Source organism: Leguminivora glycinivorella, chromosome Z (genome assembly GCF_023078275.1).
Source record: "Leguminivora glycinivorella isolate SPB_JAAS2020 chromosome Z, LegGlyc_1.1, whole genome shotgun sequence".
In the NCBI taxonomy this organism is placed as follows: domain Eukaryota; kingdom Metazoa; phylum Arthropoda; class Insecta; order Lepidoptera; family Tortricidae; genus Leguminivora; species Leguminivora glycinivorella.
The window spans coordinates 54147560-54173763 of record NC_062998.1 but is presented as its reverse complement, the minus strand read 5'-3'; the positions used below and the strand labels follow the sequence as shown (position 1 = coordinate 54173763).

Below are 26204 nucleotides of genomic sequence, written 5' to 3'. Positions count from 1 at the left end.
TCTGGTTTTATTGTACTGGCTTGTACTTGCGACATCTCCACTAGCCGGCAAATATCCAACGCAGAACTAAGTTTTAGATCTGGTCCTCGTAATAAACGCTCACGCAGAGTTGTATCTCGTATACCACAAATGAAGCGATCTTTTACAAGGTCATCACATAAATCCTTGAAACCACACTTAGCAGCCAATTTATTGAGTTCAAAAACATATTGCTCCGCCGATTCTTGTGGTTTCTGTTCTCGCGTGAAAAACCTATGCCTTTCTACTGTCGTATTAGTATTAGGCAAAAAGAAATCATCAAATGCTTTTAAAAGTGCCTCCAAGGTCGTAGGTTTCACCGAAAACTGCTGATATACCTCTCTGCACTTAGGTCCGATGACGTGCAATAAAATATTAGTTTTGACCTTCTCGTCTTTTTTATTAATTTCGCATGCCTCACAATATATATTAAATGAACTTTTCCAATTTTGCCACGCCTTACTCAAATTTCCCGAAGTAACACTTGAAATATTGTTCTCAAATTGAAATGGCGCGGGTGGTTGTAACACTGCTTCCATTGTTCACAGGTTAGTTAAATTTCACATCAATAATACACTTCTTGCATGAACTTCACACTAACTGTTTTTATAAAACCGGACACGGACCGTAATTTAGTACAATTTAATTCCAATTTCACGTAGATTGATTCAACTGCGCCATGTAAAATATGTTGAGACAGAGGAGTAAATAACACACGTAAGCTAGTTCTAAGACTGAACTTTATTCTCTTACCCACATATATGAACGTATATATATATGACAAGAGTAAGTACTAGCAGCAACACTCTTAGCTAACCATCGATCGGCAGACTTTATGCCCTTGTAATTAGGATTACAGATGTACAGCTAACAGTGTTGTCGATGGTACATCTAAATAAATAAATACGAGTATGTATAAATAATTTAAATGTTTACCCAGATGAACATAACTATTGTAAAATTAATTGTAATACCTAAACAAAACATACTTCTATAATAAATAGCATGTATATTTATATATACCTATCGATTGCATTTAATTCAATAATTTAAGAGATTCGTTTTTTGTATTTAGCATGCATACATTTCCTATTAATTTAATTATTTTTTTTTATAAAAAGGGAGATGTCATATACATATATACTTTCATATATGTGGGTAAGAGAATAAAGTTGAGTCTTAGAACTAGCTTACGTGTGTTATTTACTCCTGCGTCTCAACACATATTTTACAGAGGATGGAGGAGATGAATTTATTAAATAACACATGGATTTAACCAGTATCTGATGAGTTAGAATGGAAATTAAATAGATTTTGACTACAAGGTTTGTTTACATTGTTCACAAATTCAATTGACGGCGACTTTAGACCTCATCTGTCCAAATTTATTCTTGTGTCGCGAGAGGTACCTCCTCTTGACCGCCTGGTACCTGGTGTAGGCCTCACCTGTCCGAACTCGTCGCTCTTGTGGTGCACGTGGGGCACCTCGCCCTTGAACGCGTGGTACACTCTCATGAGGCAGGAGCGCAGCGTCCACGTCTCGCGTTGTCTCTAGTGTCACGTGTACCTGGTGGAGGCCTCACCTGTCCGAACTCGTCGCTCTTGTGGTGCACGTGGGGCACCTCGCCCTTGAACGCGTGGTACACTCTCATGAGGCAGGAGCGCAGCGTCCACGTCTCGCGTTGTCTCTAGTGTCACGTGTACCTGGTGGAGGCCTCACCTGTCCGAACTCGTCGCTCTTGTGGTGTACGTGGGGCACCTCGCCCTTGAACGCGTGGTACACTCTCATGAGGCAGGAGCGCAGCGTCCACGTCTCGCGTTGTCTCTAGTGTCACGTGTACCTGGTGGAGGCCTCACCTGTCCGAACTCGTCGCTCTTGTGGTGCACGTGGGGCACCTCGCCCTTGAACGCGTGGTACACTCTCATGAGGCAGGAGCGCAGCGTCCACGTCTCGCGTTGTCTCTAGTGTCACGTGTACCTGGTGGAGGCCTCACCTGTCCGAACTCGTCGCTCTTGTGGTGTACGTGGGGCACCTCGCCCTTGAACGCGTGGTACACTCTCATGAGGCAGGAGCGCAGCGTCCACGTCTCGCGTTGTCTCTAGTGTCACGTGTACCTGGTGGAGGCCTCACCTGTCCGAACTCGTCGCTCTTGTGGTGCACGTGGGGCACCTCGCCCTTGAACGCGTGGTACACTCTCATGAGGCAGGAGCGCAGCGTCCACGTCTCGCGTTGTCTCTAGTGTCACGTGTACCTGGTGGAGGCCTCACCTGCCCGAACTCATCGCTCTTGTGGTGCACGTGGGGCACCTCGCCCTTGAACGCGTGGTACACTCTCATGAGGCAGGAGCGCAGCGTCCACGTCTCGCGTTGTCTCTAGTGTCACGTGTACCTGGTGGAGGCCTCACCTGTCCGAACTCGTCGCTCTTGTGGTGCACGTGGGGCACCTCGCCCTTGAACGCGTGGTACACTCTCATGAGGCAGGAGCGCAGCGTCCACGTCTCGCGTTGTCTCTAGTGTCACGTGTACCTGGTGGAGGCCTCACCTGCCCGAACTCATCGCTCTTGTGGTGCACGTGGGGCACCTCGCCCTTGAACGCGTGGTACACTCTCATGAGGCAGGAGCGCAGCGTCCACGTCTCGCGTTGTCTCTAGTGTCACGTGTACCTGGTGGAGGCCTCACCTGTCCGAACTCGTCGCTCTTGTGGTGCACGTGGGGCACCTCGCCCTTGAACGCGTGGTACACTCTCATGAGGTAGGAGCGCAGCTTTGTTTCGGCTACGTCTCGCGTTGAGCCCGTTGAGGAGAACGGCGCGATACCTTTGAATTAATATTGAGGTTATTATCTGATACATCATAAAATAAATAAGTAAGATTTGAGTGCTAATTCATATAGGGTGTTACCAAATTAGTCACGCATATTTTAAGGGACGTTAATTAACATCAAGACAATTAACTTTCACTAGAAATTAAAATAAAATTTTCATGTTTTTTAGTTTTCATTTCCTTAACAATGTTTAACACTGTCTGTCTCTCATGTCACGTTAATAGTGTCTAGAGAGATCTCATTTAATTATTTTATTAACAAGGTAAACACATTTGTTTCCTAGTTTTCTCTAAAAAAACAACAAAACCTATGATGTTTACTGGTAGAGAATGCATTAAGGCGTTAAGTCCGCCATTTGTAATGTTATTGTTAATTTGCGCAATAAAGTTTAAATAAATAAAAAAATATGCAGTCTGCGGGCAGGTCGGGTCGGGCTACCTGTATGTATGTCTGTGTGTACTGACCGAATTCTTGTTGTAAGACCACGTGAGGGGGCGTCTCGTCGGCGAGCAGGTCGGGCCGGTAGCGGGCCAGCAGCGCGAGCAGCGGGCCCGGCCCGCACGCCGCCCGCAGCCCGCCCTCGGTCACCTCTGCCCAGGTGAGAAGTACTTCGTCGGACACGTCCGCTTCTGTGAGTAATACTTCTTTTTAAAACACTGATTTACACTTACAGGAAATTTACACATATTTAAGACCCCTTATTCCTTAGAGCGGTCATCAATTTCACGAAACGGCCATCGATAGATGGCGTTGGCGCTCGGTACGCGAGCACCGGCAACTCAACGCGCGTTTCAACGCAGACACGAATAATCTTGATAGTTTTGAATTAAATTGCTAATAACATAATTTTCAATTTTATATGGGGACTCTTTATTTAATTTCATATTCATGGTATGGTAGTAGTAAATAAGGTATATGAATGTAGTAAAAGTATAGTATTAGTCTACATGTACATATATAAATTCAGGTTTCCTAATTGATTGATTCAACAACCAACACCACTGAGCCGAAACTACGAAAGCTAGAAAGTCGAAATTTATATAGATTGCATTAACAAAATTTCGAAGAGATAAGAATCGATTATGAAAATTTACACCCCTAGTAGAGGGAAAAAGGGGGTGAAAGTTTGTAGCGGGATCAATTTGTTCTTTTTTTATTAGGAAAATTTTAGTTAGGAACTTGAAATTAGAGAATAGTTTAATAGTGATTTCTGTTTTTTAGGGTTCCGTAGTTAACTAGGAACTCTTATAGTTTCGCCATGTCTGTCTGTCCATCCGTCCGTCCGTCCGTCCGCGGATAATCTCAGTAACCGTAAGCACTAGAAAGCTGAAATTTAGTAACAATATGTATATCAATCACGTCAACAAAGTGCAAAAATAAAAAATGGAAAAAAATGTTTTATTAGGGTACCCCCCCCCCCCCCCCCCCCTACATGTAAAGTGGAGCTGATTTTTTTTTTCATTCCAACCCCAACGTGTGATATATTTTTGGATAGGTATTTAAAAATGAATAAGGGTTTACTAAGATCGTTTTTGATAATATTAATATTTTCGGAAATTATCACAGTTATAGTGACTTTCATATTTTTATAAGAACAGCGACATTTGGTGCATTGGAACTGCTCATGATGTGTCACTTTTTAACCGTCGCCTCAAATCTGAGAGATTTGAGGCGAGGTTCTCAATTCGTCTGTATGTTTATTTATTTTTTTCATTTTTTTATGTTTGTTCCTCGATATCTCCGTTGTTACTGGACCGATTAAAAAAAAATTATTGAATGTATATGAATACAGATAAAAAAAAAGTAGTAGATAAAAAAAAATATCTGCCCCCTCTTTACATGTAGGGGTACCCTAATAAAACATTTATTATTATTAACGACCTTCCACATATTTATAATGAGCCCAAACATGATGGGGTTATGATGAGGAGAATAGCAGTTCTGTTGACCACCTCCTGACTCCATCATGAGAACTTGGACCTCGTCTAGTTCGATGGTGCTCGTCAGCCCAAATCTAATGAGCCCGAACATGATGGGGTTATGATGAGGAGAATAGCAGTTCTGTTGGCCACCTCCTGACTCCATCATGAGACCCTGGACCTCATCTAGTTCGATGGTGCTCGTCAGCCCAAATCGAATGAGCCCAAACATGATGGGGTTATGATGAGGAGAATAGCAGTTCTGTTGACCACCTCCTGACTCCATCATGAGACCTTGGACCTCATCTAGTTCGATGGTGCTCGTCAGCCCAAATCTAATGAGCCCGAACATGATGGGGTTATGATGAGGAGAATAGCAGTTCTGTTGGCCACCTCCTGACCCCGTCATGAGACCTTGGACCTCATCTAGTTCGATGGTGCTCGTCAGCCCAAATCTAATGAGCCCAAACATGATGGGGTTATGATGAGGAGAATAGCAGCAGTTCTGTTGACCACCTCCTGACTCCATCATGAGACCCTGGACCTCATCTAGTTCGATAGTGCTCGTCAGCCCAAATCTAATGAGCCCAAACATGATGGGGTTATGATGAGGAGAATAGCAGTTCTGTTGACCACCTCCTGACTCCATCATGAGACCTTGGACCTCATCTAGTTCGATGGTGCTCGTCAGCCCAAATCTAATGAGCACGAACATGATGGGGTTATGATGAGGAGAATAGCAGTTCTGTTGGCCACCTCCTGACCCCGTCATGAGACCTTGGACCTCATCTAGTTCGATGGTGCTCGTCAGCCCAAATCTAATGAGCCCAAACATGATGGGGTTATGATGAGGAGAATAGCAGTTCTGTTGACCACCTCCTGACTCCATCATGAGACCTTGGACCTCATCTAGATCGATGGTGCTCATCAGCCCAAATCTAATGAGCCCAAACATGGTGGAGTTATGATAAGTAGAATAGCAGTTCTGTTGAACATCTTCTGCCTGACTCCATCATCATGAGAACCAGAACCTCATCCTGATCCCAAAATATAATAATAATTCAAACTCTCAACAAACTTCACGTATAACTTAAAATCCAAAATCATATGAAAAGCATGTCGAATGCTAAAATTGCATAAGGTGTAAAAAGGATCAAGATTTGTTTAGTCGCAGTTTACGGCACTTCTCGGAACTATCGCGCTGCTTACGAAAGCTAGGTGCGCCGGACGATCAAACGCAGGTCCTTTGTCTTCGAGCGCTCGGCGCAGACTGAGCGGGCTCGCGTTAGCACAGTGTCTTTTATTCGAGTTTTAGGTGTTTTAAAAACATATCTATCGACAGAAAGGTATGTCTTATATGTATGATTTTTTTCTTATAGGTCAATAAGAAGTTCTAGTTTAGGATAATATTATTTAAGAGTTACAAAAAATGCAGGAATCGCAGGAAAAATACATAATGTAAACCTCTTTTTAACCGACTTCAAAAAAGGAGGAGGTTCTCAATTCGACTGAATTTTTTTTTTTTTTTTTTTTTTTTTTTTTTTGTATGTATGTTATTCGATATCTCCGAGAATCGTGGACCGATTTTCAAAATGTTTTTTTTGATCGAACCGGTATAACCCCGAGATGGTCCCATTGGCACCAAGTCAGGGTCTGATGATGGGATCCTGGAGAAATCGAGGGAACTCTTCAAATTTTATAGGCACATGTAATGTTTTTAGTCTATTTTTCAAAGGTACACCAGTATTTACGTCTGATGGTAATAATTTTATGTGGCTGAGCTGATGATGGAAGGTCAACTCCTCAATGGTTAGGAGTTAAAGGATAATTCTTTCACTACTGTACATGTATTCGGACTGATACATATAATATCACTAGGAACCACTAAAAATCAACAAATAAATAAACTTTTTAACAAAAAATAAAACCGCCTTCAAAAATAAGCGCGTTACAAAACACGGAGACACTAAAAAGCCAAAAATAATAAACCTTTCAATTCAGATTTCTTATCGTATTGCATTAAGCTAAACATCCAAATTATAAACAAATCAATTATTTTTGGAGTCGGTGCCAGCCTGTGTATGGTTGGGTGGGGCACAGGCGACGAACAGGTCTGGTACCGACTACAAAAATAATTGATTTGTTTATAATTTGGATGTTTAGCTTATTGCAATACGATAAGAAATCTGAATTGAAAGGTTTATTATTTTTGGCTTTTTAGTGTCTCCGTGTTTTGTAACGCGCTTATTTTTGAAGGCGGTTTTATTTTTTGTTAAAAAGTTTTTATCGAAAAAATGGGGAGGATACGGAAGGTTATTTATCCACCATTTCAAGTAAATCTTAAAATGTCAAAGTATTAGCTAACTCGTACAGGATATAACAAATAGGATTGTGATCATTTATTACCCCAAATAACATTTTTAACAGCACAATCACGATTCTAAACGAGCTATTCCACTACGAAATTTGAAAACGTCTTCCGAAAAAACTGATTTTTCGGAAGTATAAAAAGACATATTTTAAAGTAGTACCAATTGACTTTCTAGCTTAAGATATGTACTTTTAGGAACATTATCATTTTTTTAATAATCATTTATAGTTTCTTTACAATTTTGAATGAAAAATGTTCTATTTTGCAAAAAACGCTCGTCTTTAGGAATAAGGCCTCTTAAAATTGCAAAAGGGACTTGAAAATGAAAATGAAATATTTATTTTTCAAGTAGGCATATTACAATGCGCATATGAACGTCAAATAAAGCTACGCCGGCTCTAACCCTACGCCTCAGCCTCGAGAAGATTTCACTTAATCGCTTATTACTATGTTTTAAACACTAACCTCAAAACCGAACCTACCTAGGTTGAAAAACCGAATATCGTGAGTGTTGTGTGTCGACAAGGTGACATTCCTAGTGCACAAACTGTTCAAGTGGGTAGTCAGGACCAAGTGCGGGTAGTTCGAAAAACTCGTACAGCTAGAAGATGTTGATGTCAACTTCAGCCAGTCTGCTCCGAGACCACGGGGACAATGCCGTCCTTGAAACGTCGGAGGTTGGTGTTATGGTGTTTAAAACATAGTAATACGCGATTAAGTCCCGTTTGCAGTTTTAAATATATTATCTTTTTAGCAAAAACACTATAGATTTTTTCAAAAATAAATGATTGATTTAAAAAAACACCTTAGGGCCGGTACAGACTCTAATGTGAGTTCAAAATCTCACTCACACTGCCTCACCTATATATAATTAGCGTAACTTGTAATTGTAGACACAAAAAACCTGTATTCACTACCATTGACTTGTCCTTTAGTCTCCACATCACAAGACGGACTGAAATTTATATGCACAGGAACACGCACGGACTTATAAGTTTACATATTTTTGTTGAGGTGCAGTTGGCTCTTAGATGATAACCACATGTTCACATCATCATGCTACATCGAGATACATAATTAGAAGTATCAATTTCTGATTATGAGTTGTAAAAGCTCGTGACCCATGGTAGACCGGTTCAGAAACCGTGTTACAAGCTTACAAGTTACTACTTACGTCGCGTCGGGTGGTAAAGGCACGTCAGAGTCATAGAAGCCTGTGACTCTTGGCGCGGCGCCTGACATCCAGTTTAGGTTCCGGCACAGTTCCGGAACCGTGTTACATTTTACGGTCAGCTACATTAAATATGTACACGTGCCGTGTAATAAGTTTCGATATGTATAGATATTTATAGACGTGACTGTCCATATCGCGGCGTCTCTTCCGCAGAGCAGTGCCGGCGTCTAACGGCAGAGGCAGAAGCCGGTAACTCTCGGCGCGGCGACGGCCTTCCGTATCAGTTCCGTCACCGTATTATATGCTACATACCGCGTCGTCTCTTCCGCAGAGCAGTGCCCGCATCGAGTGGTAAAGGCTCATCCGAGTCGTAGAAACCGGTGACTCTCGGCGCGGCGACGGCCGTCCGGTTTAAGTTCCGGTACCGGGTGCCCGGGTCGAGGGTGTACGCTCCGAAGTCACGGTGAAGGTTCTCCGGGGTCGTTTGAGCTGGAAATGTAAGGGGAAGTTAGGTAGTACTTGATAGGCAAATCAGGGTTATAATTGTTATAATTAAGAAAATATAGATACTAGAGAACTTAAATGACGAAATAAAACTACAAAAAAAAAACAAATGATTTAACTTTTTCCTTAATTTTAGTACAAACGTTTTGAGTACTGCTGACGTGCGGCATTACTCTGCGATTGCCTTACAGGTTAGATTTTATTTGTAGGAAGTGATGCTGTTTGCACGTCTCTTCTAGCTTAAAATAGTCCAATGATGTGACCTAGATGAACCTAGTGGATCTTGCCCAGCATCATGGACTCTCAATTTATATTTCAATTTTCAATTTATTGCATCAAATTAACACTCACAGTTGAACCTTACGTGCTAATTAGTTTTGTATTTCTTAAGATCTATAACATGCAATATACAATATAGTGACGTGAAATAGTTCATGAATGAAATAAATATTAAATTCAATTTAAATAAAACACATTAGGTACATTCGAATTTAGATGTCATTTACATTAAACATATTTACATAGATTAAAATGTGAAGGAAATGAAATGAAATCTACTCTATCAGCCTACCAATTTTTATCAAAATCGGAGACGTGATCCAAATGTACAAACTTAACGGGGATAGGGAACTTGACTGTAGTAAAGATACAATATTTTATACCATGCACGAAATATGGCATCAGGTAATTATAAGAAAAACATGGACAGAAGTTATTTTTAAATCCAATTTCTATTTAAGTCAGGTAGAAATATATAAAGTAACTGAGTTGACTGTGACGTCACTCAATTCGATTTCATATAAATTCCATATTTATTTATTTAAACTTTATTGCACAGTAAAAAATATACAAAAGGCGGACTTAATACCGAAAGGCATTCTCTACCAGCTAACCTTTGGGCAAAACAGTGATCAATAAGAGCTAATAGGTGCAAGAAATATAACAAGACGAGAAATTGAATATCTACTTAATAAACCTAAATGGTTACGTACCTATTGTTATACATCATACAAACGTTTATAAAAATAAAACTACATAATACGAGCATACCTACTTACAGAGAATCATTTAATTACTTATTTACATAATTATATAAGAAACTAAGACTAAACTTAAAAGCTAGCTAATGTCTAAAATAGGCCCTTGAGGATACCAACCAAGGATACTGGCGACATTTCCTCGCTGTATCGCAATGCTGATACGTTGTGCGAGGAAGTCGCCAGCTCTTCGGTCACCAGTTACCTCAACCAGACGCTTCGCGATTTCTGTGAACAACTTGTTCGCGCTGGGGCCCCATGGACCTAGAGTTTCTACTTACATATTAGCAAGTCGTTCAAATTCGTTTAGACAGTTGTTAAAAAGAAGCTGATTTGACTAGGAGGCGAGTAGCGTATTGTTGGTATAGAGCTCACCCAGCAGCCTGTAGACGGACTCGCGCTCCGCCACCACGTGCAGCGGGTGCTGCGGGCCGCTCCAGGCGCGCACGGCCCACGCGGCGTCCAGCGCGGACAGGAAGCCGCGCGCGCAGCCCGACCCGGTCGGCCAGAACGGCTCCAGCAGGCTGTCGCCGACCAGCTGGCAGAGCAGGCGGCGCCCGCGACGCTCGTACACCTAACAAATAGTTATTTGTTTTACAAGGGGGCAAAGTAGTTGTTTAACCGCACGTGCCAATATTGATACCCGAGCAAGCGAAAGATTCCAATATTGAACCGCGAGCTAGGGCTTGCAATATCGGACGATTTTCAATTCCGGAACTGGTTTTCGATATTGGACTTCAATTCCGGAATTCCGGAACTGAACAATTTTTTTTTGTTTTGTTTTCTGGTGGATTTCTGATGAAATAAGACAATTTTAAATTGAAATTTATTATTAATCGACGTTTAAGACAATAACTCCGTACCTGAAAGGCATATAACACTGCAATTTTTATTTTAGTAATTTTACAGGAGAGTCCATTTTGTGTCAAAATCGGTCTTGCGAAGTATTTCGAACAACAGCAAACGATACAAACGAGGTTTTAGTGCCAGTTTTGTGATAGTAGTTAACATTAAAGTAAATATATTTAGCATTATTATTTAATAGTATTTGACACATCATTCAGTAATAAAAACTACATATTTTAGACAAAAACTAAATAAAACTACCCCAAATACAGTGTTTTCCTTCTGCACTTATTTCATATTTGAGGATTTACTGCAATATGGACGAGGGCAACATTATTGTTTTATCAATTAATCTAATAAAAACAAGGGTTTTAAATGCATATGCATCGATTGTCCACCGAAATAATGTAAAAGTAATAATTTACAACAATAGCACAACGTCTTATTCACATAAATGTAATAAAATAAACATTGAATTACCTGTATCAGAGTCGAGGCCCAAAAAGTCAGATTTCCTCATTTGTACCTAGGTACATGTACATGTACACCTTGAATTTTTGTAAAAAATAAAGCATACTTTTCATATCCACCATTTTCCATAAATTGCAGTAAAGTCCACCAGTTTAGTAAAATATGCACACGTCTTTGTGAAAAGTGTATAAGTAACTACGACGTTATGCTTGTGAATGAATGTAATACCAAATACTACAATTTGCATCTGAATTTAAGTTCGCAAAACCAGAAAGTGATAATGGTTAATATTAGCGGGTTAAAATTTAAAATTACACTTTCTCGCTCTAACTAGCCCCTTTGGCCATAAAATAGGGTACTACCTGAGTCCGAGCAGTGTCTAAATTATGAATTTACATATTTCTAATATATTCTGTGGTAGTTTTGTAAAATAACCAGGCTGATATTACATGTTTTCATCTAAAAATATATATTTTTTCAATTCCGGAATTTTCGAGATTATGTGTTTCAATTCCGGAACTGTAATATCGGAAAAATTGTCCGAAATTCCGGAATTTCGAGATTCCGGAATTCCGGAATGCAAGCCCTACCGCGAGCGTAGCGAGTTTTTCAAAAAGTGGAATCTTGAGCGTTGCGAGGGTTTCAAGGCACGAAGGTTAAACAAACTTTGCCACCGAACTTAGACTAAATATCTATAGACGCACATTCCCGAACAAAAAAGTCGAAAAAAATGGCCTCAAATGACATTCCAACTTTATTCAGATAGGTGCAAATAACGCTAATTTAAACCTAAAATCAAAATATATCTGTTTTTTGAAAACCGAATTTGTTATGTAAGCCGTAAGAATCAAATTCGTGAACCGTTCGATAAACCGTTTAAACCGTTTTCGTCCGATCACCGCGATACTGGCAACTACTGAAACGTCATTAGAAAAACAATCAATGTCAAAACTACAAGTCATCAGAATATCGGATGCATGGAGTCGCATAAATAATATTAGGCACGTTGAGTAATAAAAACCCTCTTATAACAAAATAAGTTTATTTACACTTTTTACATTTTATATACAAGGTTTGACTTAAGACATCTATTATAATAAACAAATTCACTTGTTTGCCAAATTGGCAGTATACCTAGGTTTTCATTGTAAATATAATCTTTTTTTATGGTTTCGTACCCAATGGGTTAAAACGGTACCCTATTACTAAGACTTTCCGTCTAGCCGTCCGTCTGCCTGTCTGTCTGTCACCAGGCTTTATCTCAAGAATCGTGATAGCTAGAGAGTTGATATTTTCACAGATTATTTTATTTTTATTTATTTAATACTATTAGATAATAACTCAGCAAAGCGGACCCCTAGGCTCTCCCTGAGCCGAGGCATAGGCCGGGAAAACGCTAGGGGGATGATGAGATAATAACTCAACAAATCAACAAGTTTATCAAAAAAATATATTTTATACCGGCAAATAAATGTCCTTGAACAGAAAAGTGCCACTTTGATCCCTCCTAGCAGGGAAGAAAAGTACCACTTTGATCTCTCCTAGCGGGGAAGAAAAAGTCCATTTAAGGACGGAAGGTGATGTGAATAAATAATTTGTGCACTGATAGGTATACTTTCTTCCAATTACGATAATGAAGGGATTCGGGATAGCAAGTAGACGTGAGTCTTGAAACTAATACTTCCTGACAAAATAGATACAAAGTAATTACAGTATAAATGAAACTAAAAACTTAATTCTAATATAGGCCTATATTAGAGCCACTTAACCGAGGATGCTGATGGCATTTCTTAGTTCATTTTGAGTATATTTGGTTAAGTTTTAATTAGTAATGTAGACGGACGGTGTTGTCACCACCTTGGGATCCCGAGGGAATCTTGAATTAAAATATAACGCTATTAAAGTACATACGAGACAAAGTGATGAAATCTGCCATTTCAAGTTTGCTACACGTATTTTAAAAATATAGTCAGATATATCGCAACGTACGAGTTACTCAAAGATATCAGAAAACGTGTGAGTGTATGTTCAGATATTTTTGAACATCTCGTTCGTTGCCATATATCTGATGGCTACTGTACACTGCCTACCTACTTTTTCGTCAATAGGCACATGTATAAGAAAACGCAAGTAAGTAGATGTAAATAAAATAATAGCGACTCCGTACCTTTTTGTTCCATGAAAATCCTTTATTTTTGCAATTAATTAAATTTATTCTAAAACACGAAATTGCATCGAGTTTATACATAATTTGTCAATACATTTGAATTAATTACGTAAAAATACTCATCCCACTGTCTTTCTTGTGTTTTTTTGTGCTATTTTTACAATTCTTAACCGAGCACGACGACATTGTCATTCGACGCCGGTCGGCGAATGACTAAGTCACCAACTCTGTACTTTTTTGTAAGATCTAGAGTTTGACTGTAGCCATTTTTTTCGCCTGACTGTGTATCTAGTACTAATGCTACATCAATGCCACCGAATGAAACACAAAATTTTTCACCACACCAACACGAACAAAATACTAACTATAAAACTACTTGCTACCAATGAGAAGCCCTTAAAATTCCCAACTTAAGCTTACACGTAATTAACCTAACTTTCTAGTAAACCTCAAATATAATTTTCCACCATGACATACGGTGCCGAGACATGGACGCGGACGCTCACTAAAAAGGCTGTGCATAAGATACGGGTAGCACAGAGAGCGATGGAGCGCACCTGCCGAGCATGGCTTAAGCTTCAAGATCGAGTGAGGAATGTCGAGATCCGACGCCGCACCAAGGTGCGGACGTGGGTGACGTCATTTCCAAACTCAAATAGAATTGGGCGGGACATGTTACCAGGCAGAGTGATGGCAGGTGGACCAAAATGTTGACCGAATGGTGGCCGCTATCGGATGTAAGAAGCGCCTGGCATCTGTTGGCTTGTTGAGTGGACAACATTCGAAAAACTGCGGGGCACTTCTGGATGAGATTAGCCCAGGACCAGGATAAGTGGCGTACACGAAGGAAGGCCTATGCTCAGCAGTGGGCGATTAATCTGGCTGAAATGATGATGGATGATAATGCGTTTTTCCATGGGTCTCTTTTGCCCGTAGTGGAGGGCTAGCAACTCTCTGTTGATAATCTATCCTATCCTAAGGCCTATCTACTTTATATAGTCAATTAGTCATGTCAGTGTAAGTTAAATGAGAAATATACTCAAAATGACTGGGACAACTTAAAAAATCTACAGAATTTTAAAAATAGCCGTAGCTCTTTAACAGATTGATAACAGCACAATCTATCATTCTTTCATAAATTTTCAATAAGCGCTGTGGAATTTGAAAATAACCGTCATTCTTTAACAAATTGACAACAGCGCCATCTATCTTACCATGCTAGCGTTCTCAGCGGCATACATCGACGTGAAGTCAAACAGAGCGACATCTGGCTCCCCGTAGTGGTTGAGCGCGAACTCTGAGAGCGGCAAGCGGCCCTCGGTCGAGAAGCGGGCCGCTTCTTGGGCGTATCGCATGAGGGCCGCTCGGTCCACATTCTCGAAGGAGAGGAGGCGGGATACTTCTGCGTAATCCTAGGAAAAAAAGGAGTTTTATCAGAAACCATTTAAGAAAAATATGCAGATATAACCTTAGAGTAGGTCTAAGCTAACTCGCAAAAAAAAGCTACTGAAACTTACGTCGCTTATTTTATCTTTTATGAAGGCAAAGGAACTTTTTAATGCAGCCTGTACATTATACACCGTGTTTTTTTTTGTTTTCCGTTAAATTCCACACGTCGTTAGGTTCGTTTTCAGAACCACCATGTATATCATACATACAATCACGCCTGTATCCCATGAAGGGGTAGGCAGAGCACATGAAACTACTAAAGTATCAGTGCCACTCTTGGCAAATATTATTATATTATTATTATATGAGCCTCTTCCTCAGCACATTTCAGATGGATATCGTTTTAGTATTCTAATATATCTCTCTTTCTTATCATCTGAAAGTCTGTTTGCCAGTCGGCAAAGGCCTCCTCCAGCCTCCTCCATTCGTTTCTGTCAAGTGCTACTCTGTTCCAGGTTACTCCGGCGACTAAGCGAATGTCATCATCCCATCTTTTTAGCTGTGAGCCAGCCTTCCGTTTCCCTTTCGTTTCGTTTTGTATCCAACCCCTTGGGTACCATTCAGTTATACTTTTACTCCATTTTTCGCCTCCTCTGACCAAATGACCAGCCCATTTCCATTTTAACCTTTTTATTTTTATTGTTACATCTTGTACTTTGGTTTTTGATCTTATGGAGGAGTTTCTAACACGGTCCGCTCTCCGGAGTCCAAGCATACTTCGTTCCATGGAATGTTGGCAACTTTCCAGTTTTGAAGTTAAGTGTCTTTTGAGTGGCCACGTTTGACTTCCATACATTAGGACGGGTAGTACACAGGTATTGAAGAGTTTGCCCTTGGTTGAGATGGCAAATAAGGGGTTGACAGAAAACGAAACTGTGACATTGCAGTGACAGGTTGCCAGCATGTATATCACTTTTAATAAATTCGCAAAAAAACATTTTTCATCGTATTCATACAAAATAAATGAATTAATTAGTGTGAGAGACCCTTAAGAATAATATTCAAGTTAGTGTCAAGTGATTGACGGCACATGTCAAAACAAATAACATTGGAAAATGGTAAAGGCTGCCAGTGCCACACGTGTTCTGTAATTATTTTTATTTTTTTAATAACTCGATAACCGGTAGAGTTAAGACGCTAGTTTCTTAGAGAAATGAATTGTACTTGATCTAAAGAACCATCCCTTAAAGTTAACGGAATTCAATAAAAACAGGGTGTATTTACGTTTTCAGGGTTTTTTGTTCAAATATAAATTTGGCCTGGTGAATTTGGTAACATAAACATAGGTCAGTAAGTCGTGCGCCGTACAACCGCTCATACTCACATTAAGCAGCACCCCCTTATCCAAAAGACTCGGTTTCTTGGCCGTCATGACGAAGTAATGCGTGTCGTCCTTGTAATACACGATGTTCTCGAGGTCAATGCCCGTCACCTCATACAGCTCTTTGAAGAATTTCTGGTTGAATATGAACGCTACGCCGCTTATTTCGGGAACCTGAAACAGAGGACCAATTGTAGAAAATTTCAAGTAACTTAATTACCTTTACTATCTGAAATGAGACACATTATTAGTATACCTAGATATTTTATTTGACCCGAAAGAGTGTCGCTTCAAACCGCTTTCATATGGCAATAATGTGCGACGTCATATGTGATGGGGACAGCGTGTACTGGTTATCCGTTGATATTTGTAGAAAATTAAAACATGGTTTTCGATAGTCAACAATAAGAAAGGTTTTAAGACTAGCTACTTCTTTCCGCACAGCCCAAAAACCCATGAATCTTGCGAAATCGTCGATGTTTATTTTCTTTTTGCGTGGGACCTTGTTTTGTACCGGTGGCAATTATGGAACGGTCTCCTTATTTCTGTAAATATTTTTCACGGCAGAGCTACAGACACCTTAAATAAGAACAAAAAATATATTAGGCTAAGGCACTGGTCCCACCACGATCTAGTAAGCTATGAGCTATCGGCTATAAAAACGAACAAAAGATAATCACTCCCGCGTAAATAAAAGAGACACGGCGATGTTTATAGTTACTCGCCCAGCGGTGATCTATCAATATCGCCGTGTCTCTTTTATTTACACGGGAGTGATTATCTTTTGTTCGTTTTTATAGCCGATAGCTCATAGCTTACTAGCTCGCGGTGGGACCAGTGCCTAAATCGAAAGTCGAAACCAACTTATCAATACAGGAGAACTGCACTAATGCACTATAAGCTGTCAGTACCGGACATGTCAATAACCGATTTCAGAACATTGTTATCTATATGCTGTGAGATCCTTCATCCATTTTTGTTGTAAGTTATTTATCACGTTCGGTATAATTATTTTCACTTTTTTAAATTATTTTGGGCATATTTGCGATGAAATCGTTAGAAAATTTAAAATGTTTACTTCATATTGACATCACTGACATTCAATGACTTTCGACGATTAGTGTCAAATAGCATTCCTTGCCAGTAAAAGAAATTAGTTCAGCCGAAAATCCGCAACGTGGCGAGGGTCAAATAAAATCTTGTTAGGCTATACTATCTGAAATGGGACACATTATTAGCCTGCAACTTGGGGTAACTGTAACACTTGCATTAGGGGCGGGTTGTGACGTACGGAGGCCATTGCGCGCAGTGCCTATCGATAAAGTTATCAGTGATAACTAACGCACTGTGCCTGGCGCGGATAACAAATTCAACCGAGGTAAACTACGGAGGGCTGTAGCACATTGGGGGGCCTGTTGCGTGATGTAACTTATCGAAGCTTCCTGCTAGCTGTGCCTATTAATAAAGTTGACAGTGATGGCCATTGCGAGTTTTCCCCTGAACTCCTTGCGCTTGAACCCGTGGAGCGTGTTCCGTTTGCCATCGACACTAAATACGCTGACAATTGTAACAAATCGGGCGCGTGCTGTATCGTACCGAAGCTAACCTGCCTGTGCTATTGATATTGCTAGCTGTTTGTGCCTATTGATAACGTTTTTAGGCGAGATTTCCCCGGAACTCCTTGCGCTTGAAGCCGTGTAGTGTGTCCTGTTTGCCGTCGCACTAAAGGGGCAACTGTAACAAATCGGGGGCGTGTTCTAACGTACCGAAGCCTCCTGCTCGCTGTGCCTATTAATAAAGTTGGCAGTGATGGCCATAGCGAGTTTCCCCCGGAACTCCTTGCGTTTGAAGCCGTGCAGCGTGTTCCGTTTGCCGTCGGCGCCGAGGAGCACGTCGAACTCGTACTGTGCTACCGGGTGGGTGAGCGGGGTGACGCGCGCCCGCCAGCCTAGCGCTAGAAAAAAGGAAATAAATTAGAACAACATACATACATACAATACATACAATCACGCCTGTATCCCATAAACGGGTAGGCAGAGCACATGAAACTACTAAAGCTTCAGGGCCACTCTTGGCAAATAAGGGGTTAAAAGAAAACGAAACTGTGACATTGCAGTGACCGGTTGCCAGCCTCTCGCCTACACCACAATTTAACCCATATCCCATAGTCGCCTTCTACGACCCACGTGAAGAAAGGGGATTAGAACAAGATTGTCATAAAGCTGGTGAAATAGGTTTGTCAATAGAAAAAGTCCTGAAATACAATTTTTCTATGAGAAGTCAACTCTGCGCCGACATTTTGTAAAAATATGGCGCTTCTTCCCTTGCATCCGAAGTAGTTTGACCGACTCAATGCTTCTTGAGTAGGACTAGTAGTAGTACTTTGAATATCGTTTGAGCAAAATGTTTACATCAATTAACAGACGCTGCTAAACTCAATTTCTGAGTCGTTAGTGAGATAATACTAGGCAGCCTAACAAGAGGTCACTGGGGGCCAGTGGCGACTCTTCTCTGCTCGCTGGCGACCACAAGCGAACGAGGGTGGGGGGACGTTTGCTGAGGTAGCGGCGAGCGAGAAGATGGCTATCGTCCCAGTGGCCTTTCCTGGGGAAAAGGTGATGTTGGAGCATAGGTCGGCCATAGTGAGCGTCCTGCTCGTAGCTTTGGACGAGGCGGCCGATCCTATGCCCGACATCACACTAGGTGCTGTCACGGGGGTGCGCTTCACATCACCTGCGGAGGAAGCGACGCAGTGGGATGGCTCCGCTCGGTGATCGGAAGAGGAGAGATCGGCGGGCGGCGCCTGAAAGTCGTGGCTGCTAAAGATCTGCCGAAGCCGGTCAAGATGGCCTGGCGTACGGCGATCGATGGCAGCCAGGACGTGTCGCTGGCTCTGCGGGTGATGCAGAGGCGCAACCCTAAACTCCGCACCGACGAGTGGAAGGTGGTCGACACCGTGATGTCGGAGCTGAACACCAGGCGCATCGTTCTGATGGACCAGGTGTCAGCTGACGTCATCAGGGAGGCCGGTTACGTTCTTCACTCGGGGCTCGACACCAGCCACTTCAAGCTCCTGGAGACGGGGAAGGAGCGTGAGCATGAAGAGGCTGGGGTGGAGCCCGGCGCGGACGGGGGGAGGGGGACTCGGTGGCCGATGAGGCTGCGGGCGCCGCGGGGGCGGCGACGGGGAGGCCCCGGAGCGGGACGCGCCGCCTGGCGCTCCTGCGGAGGTGGCTCGGGACCGGTCAGAGGCGGGGGAAGTGGTGCTAGTCGGGGAGAGTTTCGCCGGGCTGCGCTGGACCCGAGAGTCGTCACCGATCCTATCGGTGGCGGGCTCGGAGGACCTGCGCGGTCTGGAGGAACTCTACCTGGAGGGCACCACTTCGCCCATGTCCTGCGACAACACGGTCCAGGAGGCGGCCGCTGATCTCAGCACCGCCAAACACTAACCGCCGTAATGGAGGGGCTAAGGTGTGTACAAATAAACTTACAACACAATAAGGCCGCCACTGCCCTTCTGGCTAGGCAGCTAAAAAGCGACAAGTTCGACATTGCTCTTATTCAAGAACCATATATTTACAAGGGAGAGATAAGAGGCTTAAATGGTACTGGCGGGACGATACTGTATATCTGCCCCGAGAGTAATATGAGGACATGTATTTATGTTAAAACCGGCATTGATGCTATGCTTCTAAATGCTTTCTGTTCCAGGGATCTGACCACGGTCAAGATCCTGAATAAAGGGGGGTAAGGCACTAGTCATCTCATCAGCCTACCTTCCCTACGAGGCGGCGGATCCCATCACCACACAACTGCGGGATCTTGCTGACTACGGCAGCCGGGCGAACACTGACCTGATCATCGGCTGCGATGCGAACGCACACCACGTCATCTGGGGAAGCTCGGATGTCAACAGAAGAGGAGAAAAGGTACTGGAATTCCTGGTAAGCTCTTCACTACAACTCTTAAATAAAGGCAATGAGCCGACATTCGTCAATGCTAGGCGAGGTGAGGTCATTGATATAACGCTAGCGTCCAACAACGCAAGTAATAAAGTTAGTTCATGGCATGTCTCTGGGGAGATTTCTTTATCGGACCATAGATATATATGCTTTAGGTATACCACTAAAATCAAAGTAGAAGTTATACTAAAACGGAATCCCAGGAATACCAACTGGTTATCGTTCAAGGATGACCTTAAGGCGGACCTGGGAAACCCCAATGGTAAGCTAAACTCTATTATTGACATAGAACTTGAAGCTGACAAAATAGGGCAAGCCGTCCATACGGCTTGGACAAATAACTGCCCGGAAAAGAAAATCCTGGCGAAGAAGGTACCCTGGTGGAATCCGGAGATAGCAAAACTCAGGAAAGAAACTAGGGCTGTCTTCAACGATGCCAAAAGAAGTAATGATTTTGAGCTCTACGCGCGAAAACTCACAGAGTATAGCAAGGCAGTGAGGAAAGCGAAAAGGAAAGCGTGGAAAAACCACTGCGATCAAATCGGTTCCATTCCGGAAGGCATGAGACTCACGAAGGCACTAGCCACAACGAAGTCAGTCCCACTCACCTCTATTAGAAGGAGTGATGGTGGAATGACTGAAACGGGGCTAGAGACCCTCAAGGTGATGTGTGCCACACATTTTCCAGGCTCGATAATAAATCAGAGTGTACCAGACGATGAACCAATTAGTGTTACGGAACAGTGCACTCGCACGACCAGGCATAATTGGGACACGTCGAAAAAGGTAGTAGACCACAACAAAATACAATGGGCATTATCGACATTTCAGCCATATAAAGCCCCGGGGCCAGATGGAATCTACCCCATACTACTACGAGAAGGCGCTAACGTACTTATACCCCACTTGAGTAGACTGTACAAAGCGTGTATTGCCTTCGGACATGTACCACGTGCATGGAGGTTAGTAAAGGTAACATACTTGCCCAAACCAGGCAAAGAGGATTACACAGAAGCCAAATCATATAGGCCCATAAGTCTATCATCATTTCTCCTTAAAACTTTGGAGAAACTGGTGGACAGACACATCAGGGATGGTCCGCTCAAGAGACATCCACTACACCGCTTGCAATGTGCATACCAGCCGGGCAAGTCCACGGAGACAGCACTACACCTGGTGACAACTAGAGCGGAGCAGGCCATAGAAAACAAAGAACTATGTCTTGCTGCATTTCTGGATGTCGAAGGTGCCTTTGATCGCACCACATATGGTGCAATCAATAATGCTGCACTCAAACATGGCATAGAACCTACCATCTGCCGCTGGATAGGTAATATGTTGAACAGCCGGCTAATTAAGTCCTCCCTCATGGGGGAAGAATTACTAGCCACAGCAACAAAAGGTTGTCCACAAGGTGGGGTTCTCTCTCCGACTCTATGGAGCCTGGTAGTGAACTCACTTTTGGAAGAACTAAATAAGGGCCCAGTATATACAGTGGGTTATGCAGATGATTTAGTGATACTCATAAACGGGAAATTCCCGGGAACGGTGTCAGAAATCATGAATACAGCACTGAGGCAAGTGGAGAGGTGGTGTAACCACCAACAACTCTCCATCAATCCAGGCAAAACAGTGGTAGTACCGTTTACCAGGAAAAGGGCCCTTACTGGCATGGAGCAACTAAGGCTCTATGGAAGGGTACTTGAACTTTCCAATGAAGTGAAATATCTAGGGGTAACACTAGACAAAGAACTGAACTGGAAAAGACACGTCGAACTGACCACAGCCAAGGCACTTACTAGAGTGTTTGGAATGTGTAGGTCAGCTTACGGCAAAACATGGGGTTTAAACCCAAAGGTACTAAGGTGGATCTACACCATGATGGTGAGACCTATAATCCTGTACGGAAGCCTGGCCTGGTGGCCAAGGACATTACTGAGCACATGCAAGGATGTCCTCATGAAGGTACAAAGGACAGCATGCATGGCTATAACGGGTGCGTTCAGAACGACGCCAACAGCAGCATTGGAGGTACTATTGGATCTCCCGCCGCTACATCTAGTGATACAGTCTGAGGCACTGAAATCGCTACACCGGTTGGCTTTAACAGGCCTCTGGAGCGATAGCATGCCGAAGACTAAACACACAAGCATGGAATACAACAATTCTATGGGAAGGCTGATGAGTATGGGCTGCGACAAAATGCAACCGAAATTCATCTTCCACAAAAACTTCAAAACCAAAGTCCATACTAGAGCCGAATGGAAGGAGGGTCTGGAGACACCCACCCCTGATGACAACACCATCATCTGGTATACAGACGGGTCCAAGATGGCATCTGGTACGGGCGCAGGCATTTATGCAAATGACTACAGTGGTAGTATCAGCATGGGCAATTATGCCACGGTCTTCCAAGCCGAGACATATGCAATAATTGCCTGTGTACATGAGAATATAGTTAGACAAATCCAAGGTAAGACTATCTATATACTCAGCGACAGTCAAGCGGCACTCAAAGCCTTCACATCGCCCAGAGTTACCTCTAGACTGGTATTAAACGGCATCCAAGCTCTTAACAAGCTTGGAAGGCAAAACAAGGTGCAACTGGTATGGATACCGGGGCACGAAGGCTTCATTGGCAATGAAAACGCTGATGAACTTGCCAAGGCCGGATCTGAAGACAACTTCATAGGTCCGGAACCTTATGTGGGCCTTTCACAAGGAACCATCAGAATGGCTATGAAAGACCAAACAAAGGCTAGTCACCAAAAAGAGTGGGATGCCCTGGTTGGTCTGAAGCATTCAAAGCTCTTTATGCAGAGGGTAGACTCTGGATGGAGCAAAAAGCTAGGGAAGCTAGGCAAAAGACAACTCCAAATTATAACGGGGGTGTTCACAGGCCATTACGGGGTCAAAGGAATTTTGGCCAAGATGGGACACGCCGACAACACTGATTGTCGCATGTGTGGCGAAGAGGAAGAGACCGTCAGACATTTAATGTGTGAGAGATAATACTCGTAACGTCCCTGTTGGGATGATTTTTGTGATAAAACTGTTCTTTGTCTATCCCCAGCACAACTATCTCTGTGCCATAACTAAATCGGTTCAGCGGTTTAATCCTGAACACGTATAAACAGACCAACTTTTTTATAGATGAATTAAAAGCAAATCAAATAACTAGTTAAAAAACCTGCTTACTTTCAGAATTCTCTGTAACTGTAGGCTCGAGTAGGCCTTCGAAACTAACTCCCTCGTGGATCTCCACGCCGAGCAACAGCGCCACCTGTTGAAAACATAAACTAATTAACAAAGGTATAAACCCGTATAGGATACTCGGTTATTTAGATGCTGTTTAATTAGTATCAATCCGCTTTCAACGGGCTTTTAATATTCAGAGTTATTATAATATGGGAACAAGACAAATCAGCGACCAGCGTCCATTTTACAATTACGTCCGATCTCAGCCGAAAACAGAACACTTCTGAAATCTCACGGGCTCCACTACGTTTATAAAAAAAACCGGCCAAGAGCGTGTCGGGCCACGCTCAGTGTAGGGTTCCGTAGTTTTCCGTATTTTTCTCAAAAACTACTGAACCTATCAAGTTCAAAACAATTTTCCTAGAAAGTCTTTATAAAGTTCTACTTTTGTGATTTTTTTCATATTTTTTAAATATATGGTTCAAAAGTTAGAGGGGGGGGACGCACTTTTTTTTCCTTTAGGAGCGATTATTTCCGAAAATATTAATAATATCAAAAAACGATCTCAGTAAACCCTTATTCATTTTTAAATACCTATCCAACAATATATCACACGTTGGGGTTGGAAAGCCCCCAACATATTGGTACCAAATTTCAGCTTTCTAGTGCTTACGGTTACTGAGATTACCGCGGACGGACGGACGGACGGACGGACGGACGGACGGACGGACAGACAGACATGGCGAAACTATAAGGGTTCCTAGTTGACTACGGAACCCTAAAAATCTCTTTAGCGCGATGCAGAACTGGGCGCTCTCGACATAGCGCCATCTAGAGAGGTACTTAGTGAACCTGTTTACTACTGAGCAGATGCACTGCAGCTGGCGGAGAGGTCTATGGAGCCGTTTATAGACCTTCCGAGCAGGACTGCGCTCCCGGCACAGCGCCATGGCGGATGTGGTCGATGGAGCCGTTTATACTATACAAACTCAATAAACATTCCGTTAGCGCGATGTAGAACTCGCCGCTTCCGGCACAGCGCCATCTAGCGGGTTTCTGGGGCTACTGACCTTGGACAGGATGCACTGCAGCTGGCGGATGCTGATGTGGTCTATGGAGCCGTTTATACAAAGTCAATAAACATTCCGTTAGCGCGATGTAGAACTCGCCGCTCCCGGCACAGCGCCATCTAGCGGGTTTCTGGGGCTACTGACCTTGAGCAGGATGCACTGCAGCTGGCGGATGCTGATGTGGTCGATGGCGCCGGCGCAGAACTTGCCGAAGAACTTCTTGGCGGCCAGCGCGCGCAGGTCGTGGATCACGAACGGCCATAAGTGGAGCACGTTGTTGCGGGACATGCGGTCCCGTTTCTCGATTACCACCTGAAAGGTATGGTCGTGTTAGTATCATATCCAATTATATTATTCATAATAGGAATAGCACATCTCGGACACTGGCGATATGAAAGAGGCGCGTTCCTAGCACACAGTCTAAGCTAGTGTTGGTGAACGCGTAGTATGCTTGTATGAGTGAAATATGGCAGGTCGACTATTCGCGATTTTGACGGGCGGTAACTGTGAGGTAACCGAGATGGGGTGGGCGGCACTTTCAGCGGGGAGCGGGAGTGGTCATACTGTACGATAGTACTCTTTATTATACTGTGGTAATTCACTTAAGCTATTCGTACCTATGCTGGGCACACGTCTATTCCCAAGCGTGAGAGGGCTCAGGCTATCATACTCCTTAGACTTATATAACCGCCATGGTAGTACTAGGCAGAGGGCGGAATTGCTCATGGCAAAAATCAAACGTCAATAGAGTTGGAACGTTGAATTCTATCGACTATCGATTACACTGAAATTATCAGTATATTGTTGAGTTGTTTTCGACGTAAGTACGACAAGGATACTTTTTTATCCATTTGTTGACTGTTTTTCGTTTTGGATTAACCATTTTTTTCAAACGTGAATTAGTTTCAAAAGGACTAGTGACAGAAATGGTAATTATATGTCATACAATTTACTTTTAATTTAATCAAAGAGGTCAAAATCAAATGGTCGAATAGCTAATCAAAAAGGTTAATGTTAAAGTCAGAAATGTAAAAGGAGACTGAATTTATCGATAGCTGAAAATGTCGATAAAATTTAACATTCCAACTCTATTGACGTTTGATTTTTGCCATGAGCAATTCCGCCCTCTGGTACTAGGTCAACTCGACGTTGCCTTTTGGAAATGTATCCACACAGAACAGTCGCATTTACTGGTTGTTTCCGATATCTCGCGACCAAATGCTGGAATGATATCCCTCCACCTGTAAGACAACTAAAAAGTAAGAAATCTTTCAAATTGCAATTTAAAAAGATATTACTGGAGAAACAAAAAACAGGGATACCATACGGATTTTTGGTCGCGGATTTTAGGATATAATTATTTTTACGGTACATTCTTAACGGCACGTTTGCGCACTTTATAACACTTTATAACACAAGTATTACTTACACATTTTCTATATTCTTGTTGGTCATTAATTGTATATGTATGTATTATTTCCACTTTAATTGTATTTCATTTCACAGCAATGTATATAATTATATTTATAATCATAAATTGTTTTCTCACCTTACTTTAAAATTACCTTAACCTATTTCTTCATTTATACACATTTCTTTATTTATTTAACTGTAACGTGATCTGGGTGCCGGCAGAATATCAGTGCCTCACTCGAAAGGGTGAAGCGTATAGCTGAGTCGGAACCCTTTTGTTTTTGCTGCAATGCACACAGTGTTGGTAAGCATTTTTTTAATGTTTTGTACGTAATTTTAAGTAAATTGTATGTTTTTTTCTTCTTCTCTTTTTGTGGTTCTGTGTTGCATTTGTAATTGTGTGTTATTGCAGCATTCAAATAAAGCTTTTATCTATCTATCTATCTATATAGACCGGGATA

At 42.4% G+C, this 26204-nt stretch overlaps 1 protein-coding gene across 3 annotated transcripts in view; it reads right to left on the bottom strand.

The window, feature by feature from the left end:
• Nucleotides 1-26204, bottom strand: part of LOC125240661 (F-actin-monooxygenase Mical) — an 85011-nt gene that overhangs the window by 11488 nt on the left and 47319 nt on the right. For all 3 annotated transcript variants that reach the window (XM_048148664.1, XM_048148663.1, XM_048148665.1), the window contains exons 4-12: nt 24475-24642; nt 23261-23345; nt 17867-18054; nt 16104-16274; nt 14545-14742; nt 10222-10420; nt 8618-8794; nt 3306-3470; nt 2698-2834 (exon numbers count right to left, since the gene is read on the bottom strand). In XM_048148664.1, coding sequence (XP_048004621.1) covers nt 2698-2834; nt 3306-3470; nt 8618-8794; nt 10222-10420; nt 14545-14742; nt 16104-16274; nt 17867-18054; nt 23261-23345; nt 24475-24642 — 1488 coding nt within the window. The remainder of the gene's footprint in view (nt 1-2697; nt 2835-3305; nt 3471-8617; nt 8795-10221; nt 10421-14544; nt 14743-16103; nt 16275-17866; nt 18055-23260; nt 23346-24474; nt 24643-26204) is intronic.